Source organism: Vespula vulgaris, chromosome 11 (assembly GCF_905475345.1).
Source record: "Vespula vulgaris chromosome 11, iyVesVulg1.1, whole genome shotgun sequence".
NCBI lineage: Eukaryota > Metazoa > Arthropoda > Insecta > Hymenoptera > Vespidae > Vespula > Vespula vulgaris.
Window position 1 is genome coordinate 2,425,001 of NC_066596.1, and position 12,558 is coordinate 2,437,558.

The following is a 12,558-nucleotide window of genomic DNA, read 5'->3' on the forward strand; positions in this document are numbered from 1 at the left end:
CGTTAGATTAGATTGTATAATCTGATCGATACTTCGGGAAGATCATATTGCGTATCCTTCGCTACTTAATTTTATTTCTTTAATCATTTACCTTCCTTTTTTTTCTTCTCAATTTATTTCTTTCTTTATCTTTATTTTTTATTTTTTTTTATTTTTCTTTTCTTAATTTTTAGGCGTTATCAAGATAATAACGTACGTTCTATTAAATGGCAACGTATTTAAAATTTTTCATATACCTATTCTCTATCTCTCTTTCTCTATTCCCGTTTTCTCCTCTTTTCACTTCGCTTTGTTTAACTCTATGTAAATATTTTCGTATATTTATAGAACGTTTTTTCTAAACACGGCGTTAGGTAACTAGACACTATTATCTTTTTTCCTTTTTTTTTGTTTCTTTTTTTCTTTTTTATCTTTTTTGTTAATGTCTTTTAAAAAACAAGGCCGGCCGGAAAAATTGTTATCGTAAAAGCGTAATTAATTAGATCAATCATTCATTCCCTTTTTTTCCTTTCTCTCTCTCTTTCTTTCTTTTTATCTCACACACATAAACACACACGTACGCACACGCATTCGTTTCTCTACGTTTCTCTCTCCGATTTTCAACGAACTTGTCAATCTCTAATCTTGGAAATTGTTCGTTAACAAATCGTCGTTCTCGTCGTTGATATGAAAGTAAGAAATAGGCTGTAACTATATTTGTCAAACCTCTTTCTTCTTCTTCCCTGTCTATTCATCTTATTTCTCAATGTAAATAATTTCAACTTCTTTTTTCGTGTTAATAATCCGAAAAAAAATAAGAAGATAAATGATCTAATGAGAGAACATACGGATACACGAGAGTATTCCTTTTTCTCTCTCTCTTTCTCTTTCTTCTCCTCTTTCTTTCTTTTTCTTTCTCTCTCTCTCTCCCTCTTTCTCTGTTTTTTTATTTTTTCTTATATAAGGCCAGTTAAAAACACAATAGGATCAAAATAAAAAAGAGAAAGGATTCTCGTGTGAAATACAATTAAATAATATTATATATATATAATATATATATATATATATATATATATATATATATATAAAACAAAAAATATGTCGAAGAGATGATTTTAATCGAAGTAATTAACTTCCAATTTGTCGACTAATTTCCTTGTTCCAAATCGATGGGAGAGGGGGGTTGTAAGTACATATATATGTGTGTGTATATATGTGTGTATGAGTACACAAAAAAGTGAAATATACGAGAAAACGTACGTTGTGTTTTACGTAGGTAATACACGAGTATTTCCTCTTTTTTTTAAACGAATCATTTTTATTATATCTCTTTTTTATTCTTTTTCAAATCAATCCGTCAACCCCACTCCCAAAATTCTTTTTTTTTCTCCGATAATCGCGCGGACATCGTCGTCTCGGCTTCGAAAAAATGGCCTACTTACGTACATCTCGCTAGCCTAGTGTCGCTCTCTAATGTCGTTTTAAACGTCGATTAATTAATAACGATTTCTTTTCGCGGTTAATTAGAATTATCATCATCCATGGATCTCTGCTGTATTTAATAAAAAGCTAGGCCGCTTTTAGGCGCTGAGACTATCGGATACATATTTTTTCGTTTTCTTTATTCTGTAACTCTGTGCGTGTTAAACGTGTGTATATGGGTGTATATATGTAGGTATATGTATATAGGTATATGGTTATGTATATACGAGTATGTAATAATATATGTGTAATCGTCTGTCTTATCTTTTCCTGCTGTTATCGGTACGCATTATTAATAACGTATGTTTTTCACTTAATATTTAATAATATTAATGTAGTCGAGATCACCTTATTAACTATAGTAATTCTATGATGTTAAAATCCACTTTTTTTCAAACATTTTATACAATATGAATTTCTGTTTTTTTTCTTTTTTTTGTCTCTCTCTCTCTCTCTCTCTCTCTCTCCCTCTTTGTCTTTTTCGTTCTACCTTTCTCTCCGTCTCTCTCTCTCTTTGTGTACACGTAACAACGATATTATAATAATAATAATAATAGTACTTTTTCTATGTCTCTAAACGGTATATCGCTTTTCTTTTCTTTCTTTTCTCTCATTTCACAGATGTCACAGTGCGACATCGTAAAATATGAAAGAATTCATCGAAAGATATTAGCCCTTTGAACGTGTATTTATCGGATTCGTTGAGATTATACCTTGTATGTTATGTATCTTGTGTCTACTGTGAGTAACCTTACGCGTTGTACATATTTCTTTTCGCGTGGGTCCCCGATTTGTTTTATTTCGTTTCGTTTTATTTATTTGTTCGTTTCTTTTTTATTTATTTTTTTTTTTTGTAAGTTTTATATTTTATTAACTTCGTAGAAAAAATTCGTTTTCGTTCTAAACTCGAAGAAGAAGATCTCGAATCAAACCTCCCGCGATCTCCTTTCTCTTAGCGTTCGAATCCGATCGATACTCGGCCATCTTGAAATGTGCGATAAGAAAATCGTCGTACGAGAATCAAAATCGATCAATTAATTCAAGTTATTTAATTCGTTCATTGACACTGTGAGAATGCATAACAAGCGACGTACGAATGTGTTGAAAATCTATGGGATCTTATTTTTTTTTTCTTATTTCTTTTTTTCTTTTTTTTCTTTTTTCTTTTTTTACAATTCTCGTACAACGTTTCGATCGCTAAAAGTCGAGGATGCCAATAATAATAATAATAATAGTTCGGCGCCATCTTGAACGGATAGACGGCAGACCAATCGGTTAGTTCGTAAGTACATAATTTCTTAAGAATTGTTCATCGGTAGTATTAATCGGATTTAATAAAAAACGGAACCGTTTTTGGAACTTTCCTTAATCATTTCTTACTCTATCATTAATGTCTTTATCCATTTCTCTCATTCGCATCGACCGAATCAACGATCAAAACGTCAATACGATTTCTATATGACGAATGATAGTCGTGTATGTTCTACCGTGGCTCGAAAATTGGATAACACACATATACTTTGTATTTAATATAAAATATTACGATCAATAAGTGGGAAATAGAGATCGATTAAACAATTAGGTAACAATATATAAATATGTAACTTTTCTTATCACAAACAGCACGTAATTTTTCTTTATAACAAGAAATATCTATTCGAACCACGTTAATACATACGCACAAATACTTACATATCATTCAATTTTGACTGTTCTGTAGTTTCCCCTTTTCTCTCGCCTACGATCGATCCCATTTTATTAGAACGTTCATCGACCCTCTCTTATTTCATTTCGAAGGAAAAAAACGTTCTATTGACGTTTTTATATCGACATATTCGTCTATGTGTATATGTATGTATTATATATATATGTGCGTATCATTCGGACTAGTCTTTAACCCTCTAAAACCTTCGCAAAAGAAGAAGAAGAAGAAGAAGAAGAAAAAGAAATAAAGTAAGGAAAGAAAAAAGAGAGAAAAAACTGAAAAAATTAATGAAGATCGAAAATCTTTCGATTTGCTTTATCATAGAAGTTAGGAGTTGGATTTGAGAAGTCGAAGTTAGGCTAGAGTAGTGGGAATAGAGGATTAAATTCAAAGTCCCTACTATTTATTATAGTCTTCGTAGACCCTACAGGTCGTTCGAAGACGATCAATATATGTATATATATATATATATATATATATATATATATATATGTACACATACATATATATATATGTATATATATATATATATATTTCTCTCTTTCTCTCTTCAATTTGAAAAGTACAAATACGAGTCTTGCTTTTCTTGATCGATCGAAGAAACATTTGGCTAAAAAACGGTTCCGTGAGCACGAAAGAGAGTGTAAAGTTGCTACTCTAGCCGCTAGAGGCGCAAAAGTTTTGTTTAGAGAGAAAACAGCGAGCGGTCAAACTCGTCGACCAATAAGCGTTCTAGAAGAATTCAATTATATATTTTTTTTCTCTCTTCCAATATAATACCTGTTTCTTTCCTTTTCTCTCTCTCTCTCTCTCTCTCTCTCTCTCTCCCTCTCTCTCTCTCTATTTCTTTTTGTCTCTCACTTATTCTCTTTCTTTTTCACTTTAACATAGTTTCTTTTCTTCCTCTTAGACACGTGACAGGAATCCTCCAGTTTGATAATTGTTCCGAATTATCAATCTTAATTGGAAGTTAAGAAGAGCTGACATTAGAGCAGAAAATTAGAGATGAAGACAGAGATAGAGAGGGAGAAAAAGAAAGAGAAAAAGAATAAAAAAGAAAAAAGAGAGAGATAGAGATAGAGATAGAGAAAGAGAGAGAGAGAGAGAGAGAGAAAGAAAGAAAGAGAGCTGGTCGTATGAATAATTTTCCAGTATAGTTCTATTTTCTCTATAGATAAAAGATATTATAGTTATATACATACGTACGTATAGTTTAGATTTAGAATATATAAATCGATTCTGTGTATTATTCAAGGATTTAACACCGAAAAGAAGAAGCTGCACGTTAAAGTGAAAATTATTAAGTTAAAGTGTTAAATCAACGATAATTATAATAATAATCATAATTATAATAATGATAATAATAATAATAATAATAATAACAGCAACAATAATAATAATAACAACAATAACAACAACAACAACAACAACAACAATAATAATAATGATAATAATAATAATAATAATAATAATAACAATAATAATAATAATAATAATAATAATAATAATAATAATAATAATTGTAATAATAGTGATAATATTAATAATAGTAATAATTATAATAATAATAACAATAGAAAGGTAGGCTCACCTTTCTTTCATTAAGAGATTCGCGTCCGTTCGAAAATTGGCGAGTGGCATCGATAGATGTGGATTTGTTATCTCGCGAGTGATAACCCATATCTTAATAGTTACATTAATTATTTATTTGGAATTTTTTGAATTAGCTGTGGTAATTTTCTCTTTCTCTGCTTCCCTCTCTCTCCTCTCTTTCTCTCTCTCTCTCTCTCTCTCTTATTTGTTCTATTTAATAATCGAATATGATATTATTTATACATCTGTATAATTTAACAAATAAATATTTTTCCTCTCTTTCTCTCTCTCTCTCTCTCTCTCTCTCTCTCTCTCTCTCTTTCTTTCTTTCTTACTTTTTTTCTCTACGAGATAACATATGTATGTATGAAGCAAAAGAGGAACACGATTCCTTTGTTTTTTTTTGTATTTTTTTTTTCTTTTTCCTTTTCATTTTCTGTAATCCTTGGCACGATCGGCTGACACGCTCGCCACGCCTAAACGAACGAACGAACGAACGAATGATAGCTCCATGATTAGAGAGCCATCGTGAATCTTCTTAAGATCAGATGAGTATTTCGTTTCAGGTATTTCAAGGTTTATACAATATATACATCTTCGACTATAAAGAAGAAATATTTTCTTTTCTTCTTAGGTGGGTGTTGACTGTCTGTGGTGATGCTTGACTGTGCTGGTGCTCCTGGTAGTGATTGTGGTGTTGGTAGTGGTATTGGTGGTGTGGTCGATGGTGACGATGTCGTGGAAAGGCTGGCTTGCTCCTCCTTCCTCCTTTTCCTCCTCCTCTTTCTCCTCCTTCTTCTCCTTCTCCTTTTCCTCCTCCTCCTTCTCCTCCTTCTCCTCCTTCTCCTTCTCCTTCTCCTCCTTCTACTTCTCCTTTTTCATGAGATCGATAGAACGCACAAATCCTCAGCTCGAGAAAGAGATCGTCGACTCGTTTGCGAGGATGCTGTTGTTGCTGCTGTTTTTGCTGATGATAATAATGATAATGGTAACCATAATAATGATAATGACGATGATGATGATGATAGTGATGATGATCGTGATCATGATGACGATTATGTTGATACTTTTGGTGCCATTTCGCAATGACGAACACGAGACAATATTGTTCATGAGCATTTAGCTCTCCTTTTCTTTCCTAGACCGGACAGACTAGTATCTCGTACTCGAACATGAGCGAAACAGCGACGAAGACGAAGTAGAGGAGGAACATCGTGAAGCCGAGACCCTTGTTCATTTTCCACTTGAAGCAGGCGATGCTCATAATCACGAATAGTAGCATGCAGAAGAGAATCGCTATGCTGCACACCATACCCACCGAGTTCACCTCCACTGGCTTCCCATAGATCAAGCCATAGAGGAGCCACGGTACCGGAAGCCTGTTAACAGTTTTATTAAAAAAAAATCAAGTATGATTGATCGTTTCCTTTCTTTTATATATATATATATATATATATATATATATATATATATATGCGTGTGTGCGTGTGTGTTCTAATTTTTTATTATGAGATAAATATTAAGTAAGAATAAAAATTATGCTTTATATTGTATGATATATAAATTTTACGAAAAAATATTAGATCCTATGTATATTCTATGAAAAGTTTTTCATTGCGAGAAGAGCTATCAATTGTAAAAATTTATTATTCATTTGAAATTAATTGAATTTAATTTTGAAGAATTAAATTTTATTGAAATTTTCTTATGACACAAGTATTATCTAGGTTTATGAGATAGTTCTGGTTTAACGGGGAATAGAAACTTTTATTAATATTAATTTAAACAGAAATTAAATTAAAAATTGAAAGATCTAATGACGAAAATATTAGATATGTCTATCAAAAAGTTTAGTCCATCTATCGAACGAATTTGTAGTTATTTAAAAATAATATTTTACTGAGCCTTCCTAGTAGGAAATATTAAAAGTATAATAAAAAAATTGTGTCAATTATATAGAAAATATTTTAATCTATTTATAAAAATGATTTTTAATAAAATACTAATTGAAAAATAATTAAGAACTTTTCATATAGAGCAAATATTTTTTTTGTCCTCTTTTTTTTCTTCTATTCGATGACCTCTCGTCGAACCGATCGATCTATCGATACCAAGAATATTATTTGACTGATTTTTTTCAAGCGTATTCTACCAAATGAGATTCTCTACTTCCAAAGCGAACGTTCCGTATAAACATGAACGAACTAGAGCTTCGTTCGTTTCCGATTCAGGCACTTTGCCAACTGGCAGATACTGAGCTAGATGGTACAAAATGATCGCGATCGATCGACCGTTGATCGGATTCTATCCTCTCATCGTTTTTCCAATGAAAAATCGACTTCCAAAACAGCTCCGTCTTCGGTCGAACGCACGATTTCACTTTGAAAGATTCGTTCGAAAGAGAAATAAATCGTTCAGAAATAAACAATATAATATAATATGACAGAAGAATAATATAGGCAATATATATATAAATATATATGTGTGTGTGTGTGTGTGTGTGTGTGACAGTATATATGACAAATAAATTAATGTAAATTATTTAAAAATAATTAATATATATTAATATTATTATATCGAAGAGTTTTGAGAGAAATAAGCAAATATTTTATTATATATGTGTGTGTGTGTGTGTGTGTGTGTGTATCATATGATACCATTATATAATATAGTATTATAATAATAATATATATAGGATATTTATGTATATACAGTTTATAATAATCTTGAATATCTCCGTTTCTTTTGGAGATATGGAAAAAATTTATTTACAAAAGTTATATGATATGAAAGGGCTTATAATATAGTAATAATAACTTTTTTATAGATAAACTCATAGAAGACATATGAAGGTCAATTGAATTTTTTTAAATGGAATTATATATTTTTCATAACATTGATCGATGCAGTTTGATATTCTCTATAAAAAAGTATTAATCCATGTATGTCGAAAAATTTTTAGTTTAGGAGATATTTCACAGTTATTATGAAAGAGAAGGAAAATTTCTATTGATATTGTTATTAACAAAATCGCTTTTATTATACCAATATTATTACTATATTTAAATAAATAAAGAATAAATTACGCTTGAAAACGGTGGTTGTTTCAAGTTTCTACGACTTTTCGTTCCGAAGATATCACTATCGAAAGATTTTCATTCATAATTCGTATCGTACAGCTGTTCGTAGTAATAGTAGTAGTAGTAGTAGTAGGTCGCGTAAATTCCTGGAATTTATATAGGTTAGTAGGTCATTGAACTGTATGAATGAAATTATATAGGTCAGTGGGTCAACATAAACGTATTCCATTTAATTGAGAATATCTTCGGAACTAAGAATCGTAGAGATTTGAATCGACCGTCATTTTAAAGGGCAAAATTTTCTCTATTTTTTCAACGTATTGTTAATAATTAATAAATAATTTGTTATAAACAATTTGTTATAAACAAATTCTTACGAACAAAATATATTTTATTTTGTTAAAAAAATAATTCAGATTGCGACTGATATATAAAATTACATAAATTAATAAATAATTAATAAATAAATTACTTTTGTTTATAAACAAAAACAATTGTTTCTACATCGTATATTATATTGCAGGGGTATATTTCAGGAACTAAAAATCGTAGAGACTTGAATCAAACGTCATTTTAAAGGGCAAAATTTTCTCTATTTTTTCAACGTATTGTTAATAATTAATAAATAATTTGTTATAAACAATTTGTTATAAACAAATACTTACGAACAAAATATATTTTATTTTGCTAAAAAAATAATTCAGATTGCGACTAATATATAAAATTACATAAATTAATAAATAAATTACTTTTGTTTATAAACAAAAACAATTTTTTTTACGTCGTATATTATATTGCAGTGGTATATTTCAGGAACTAAGAGTCGTAGAGACTTGAATCAACCGTCATTTTAAAGGGCAAAATTTTCTCTACTTTTTCAACTTGTTGTTAATAATTAATAAACAATTTGTTATAAACAATTTAACATAAACAAATTCTGACAAACCAAATATATTTTATTTTGCTAAAAAAAAAGACAATCAGAGATTGATTTCTAAATTTACATAATTTAATAAATAATTGATAAACAAATTGTTGCTTTTTTAATGGACAAAAACTTGTTGTTAACATTGTTAATAAGCACATCTTCCATTAACGTTGGAGTATCTCCGGAACTAAAGATAGTAAAAATTTGAGACAAATACCCAAATTAAGCGCAAAATAAGCGCAGGATAAGCGCAAGATATGTGCTGAGCAAGCGCTTATAAGTATCGTCTAAATTAATAATTTTTCTACATATATGGATTAATACTTTTTTATAGACAATATCGAATTGCATCATCCAATGCAATCAAAAACATATAATTACGTTAAAAAAGAGGAAATATAGTTGACGTCCTTCACCCATTCAGAAAAATTATTACTAAACAAAATTTTTCGATATCTCGAAGAAGAACGGAGATATTTAAGATGATCAAAATTATTGCCTTTGTATATTATATTTCTCTTTTTAACGATTGTATTAGAATATGAAAAAATATTTGTAAAAGATGTAAAGTTATAATAATGATAATAATAACAATATAACATACGTAATATGTAGATCTTTTATTTTTTGAAAAAACGTATATGACAAAGGATATGAAAAATATAATCTCTGAGAAAATGCAGTATTTCACTCAAAGTTTCTAAGCGTATTCATGAAAGGAAAATTCTTAGCGGTTCTAGGTGGGAAATGGATAACGTACGGCACAGTATTCGCGGTATTTTGTTCGATCAACGATATAATAATACGAGGAACGAATGGCGAACGCGATTACTGCCAGATAACGAGAATACCACGATAGGTCGACCATCGTGACCGCCGAATCCGTTTCTCCTCTACTGACCACCAACTTCATTCCAATTCGAATTAGGTTGACTTCTTCACAGATACGATTTTGTTTAAATTATAAACTTAGTTATTTTATTTTTTTATAAAATGTTAATATTAATATCTATATTTAATATACGAATGAACAATAATTTGCAAAGCATTGAAATTACATATATAAAAAAGATTTAAATTGAAAATAAAATTAAAACTATATATATATATATATATATATATATATATATATGTATATACGTGTTAGTTGAAAAATAAGAATATATTAAATGTTGATAATTTGGATATTTTGTTTGTTAATATAAAATTTCATTAAATATTTGATCGACGATAACACGAGGAAATTCGATGCTTTAATGAGTAACGAAATGACCGATTTCTTCTTTATAATTTTCTATTGAAACAGAAAATAATGAGACGAGATATATAAATGTGAACTAACGAAGAGAAAATTCTGGTGGTTCCAAATGACGTAATCTCGTTATTTCTACTTTAAAAACATTTGTAAGAACATAATACTAAGTTCCAAGTTACCTACGTGAATTTACGTAATCGTCAATCAGTAAAGAAGTTTCATAAAAGATCTCGTTAACGATGATTCTATCTCTATCTCTCTTTCTTTCTCTCTTTCTCCCTCTCTTCCTAACTATGATCTTCTTTTAACGAATTTTGTAATAATTACGTTGTATGGTACTAATAAAAGAAAAAAAAAAAAAGGAAAAGAAAATCCGATGCGTTTCTCTTTTATCTTTTTTTCTTCTTATTTTTTTTTCTACTCTTATCGAGATACACGATACGTTGCTAATCTTTCGATCTTTGTCGTGGAAAAAAAAATTGTCTAGGTCGATAAGCTTGAAGGAGAACTTCCAAAATATCGTGAAATATCCAAGGACAATATCGATCGACATACAATTATATTTTACATACGTATTCGTACATATACCAATTCCTGTATATTTATAATTATTAATAAAACATTTCAATTTTAAATGGTATATAATAATGATTCACAAAAAACAACGATCTCTAACTATTCTTTAGATATTTCCATTAAATCTATAAAATCAAAATTCAAATGTATGTTTATAATTATTAAATGATTGATCAATGGAAAATTTGAATTTTAATAAGAAATTATAAAGACAATTTCACATATAATAATTTCGATCTATCATATGATCGATTAATCATATATTTCTATTTATCAAGATATTTACGCATCATGAATCGATTTATACATATTTATAATTATCAAATGATCGATCAACGAAAGTTAAAAATAATAAAAATGATAAAAGAAAAAAAAGAAAAATCTCGATTTATCGATCGTTCGTATTAATCAAAATGTTCATTCATAAATTAATTTATACATGTTCCATATATATATATCAATGAAAATAATTATAGAATATTATATATATATACATGGAAATAAATAAAAATGTTAAAAGAGAATGATTAAGATCTATCGATCGGTAATAGATCGTTTATGTAATGACAAAGTATTTGCTTACCCAACAGTGACGTCGAAGATGTTGCTACCAACAGAACTCGATACTGCCATATCACCGAATCCCTTTCGTGCGACAATGACACTTGTGATGAGATCGGGAATACTGGTACCGGCAGCCAGGAACGTCAGGCCCATCACTTCCGGTGGTATACGAACGGTATCACCAACTACGTTCGCCCACCAGACCATCAGGTACGAGTATCCAGCTATCCACACGATCGACCCAATGAATGTTACCGCAAAGAATTTTTTTCCTGAAATCGAAATAAAATCGTCAAGGTTACAATGTTATTATTACAAATTGTTTTCAAACATCCATCAGAAATTAAATCTTTGATACAAGATAAACTTTATAATATTAAATTGTTAAAGAAATTGTTATTAAATCAAGTTGTTTTTAATTTTTGGAAATAATAAAGTTTCAATTTGTTCGATACATAAATTTCAGACACTAGAAATGAAATTTTATTAATAACATGAACAATATATTAAACGTAACGATATCGATGTGTCAATATCAATAGTTATTGATTCTTTCGTGGTTGATCAAGTAATTTTTTTGTTTTTGTTCTTTTCTCTTTTTTGTTCTATTTTTTTAATTATGAAACTTTTATATGTCGTTAAATTGTTCAAATTGGCCGTACTGAAGTTTGATTACTTTTGTAAATTAAATGTAACGTGGAATAAATAATATAGTCATTGATTTTTACATGATTGATGGTATAATAATTGATTGTTATTATATATATATATACGTGATTGATCAAGTATATTCTAAAATGTTAAATGTTAAAATTCGTAAAATGTTTTCAAATTGTTTAAATTCGTCCGATTAAACTTTGGAAACTTTACAAATTAAATTTGATATAGAATAAAGTAATTAATTCTTACATGATCGACTAATTGTGAACATTTTCAAATGTTGTTAAATTCTTTGAATTAACCGTACTGAAATTTAAATACTTTGAAAATTAAATTTTATTCATGGTAAATGTTATAGTCATTGTTTCTTATTATATATACATAATTGATCAAGTTCTTTTTAATTGTTATATTTCAAAATGTTGTTAAACTGTTTCTAGATAAGCTCGATTGAGAACGCCAGAGTACTTAGAATAGATGAAGCTACTAATCACAAAGTTAGTAATTAAAAACTTTTATTTTAAATAAACAATAAAGTTATTAACTCTTATTTTACATGGGCAAAATCGTTCGTACAGATTCTCACCTGTAAAATCTACTTTCTTAAATAAATAATATTTAATAACAAAAAATTTACTTTTTTAATTATTCCCTTTTAAATCAATAAATTATCCAATAATTATCGAAACCATATATAAATAGATATTATAAATATCATTTTAAGATTTGTCGATTA

General features: G+C 28.8%; 2 protein-coding genes across 7 annotated transcripts in view; both read right to left on the reverse strand.

Annotated features, from left to right (window-relative positions):
• LOC127067664 (cytosolic carboxypeptidase 1-like) overlaps window positions 1–5,553 on the reverse strand; it is a 67,006-nt gene extending 61,453 nt beyond the window's left edge. Inside the window, exon 1 of the mRNA XM_051002878.1 lies at window positions 4,758–5,553. Within this exon, the coding sequence (XP_050858835.1) occupies window positions 4,758–4,807 (50 nt within the window). The 5' untranslated portion in view covers window positions 4,808–5,553. The remainder of the gene's footprint in view (window positions 1–4,757) is intronic.
• LOC127067665 (sodium/potassium/calcium exchanger Nckx30C-like) overlaps window positions 1–12,558 on the reverse strand; it is a 66,761-nt gene that overhangs the window by 10,560 nt on the left and 43,643 nt on the right. For all 6 annotated transcript variants that reach the window (XM_051002890.1, XM_051002892.1, XM_051002891.1 and 3 more), the window contains 2 exons: window positions 11,182–11,434; window positions 1–6,138 (listed from right to left, as the gene is read on the reverse strand). The exon at window positions 1–6,138 is cut by the window's left edge and continues 10,560 nt beyond it. In XM_051002890.1, the coding sequence (XP_050858847.1) occupies window positions 5,898–6,138; window positions 11,182–11,434 (494 nt within the window). In that variant the 3' untranslated portion in view covers window positions 1–5,897. The remainder of the gene's footprint in view (window positions 6,139–11,181; window positions 11,435–12,558) is intronic.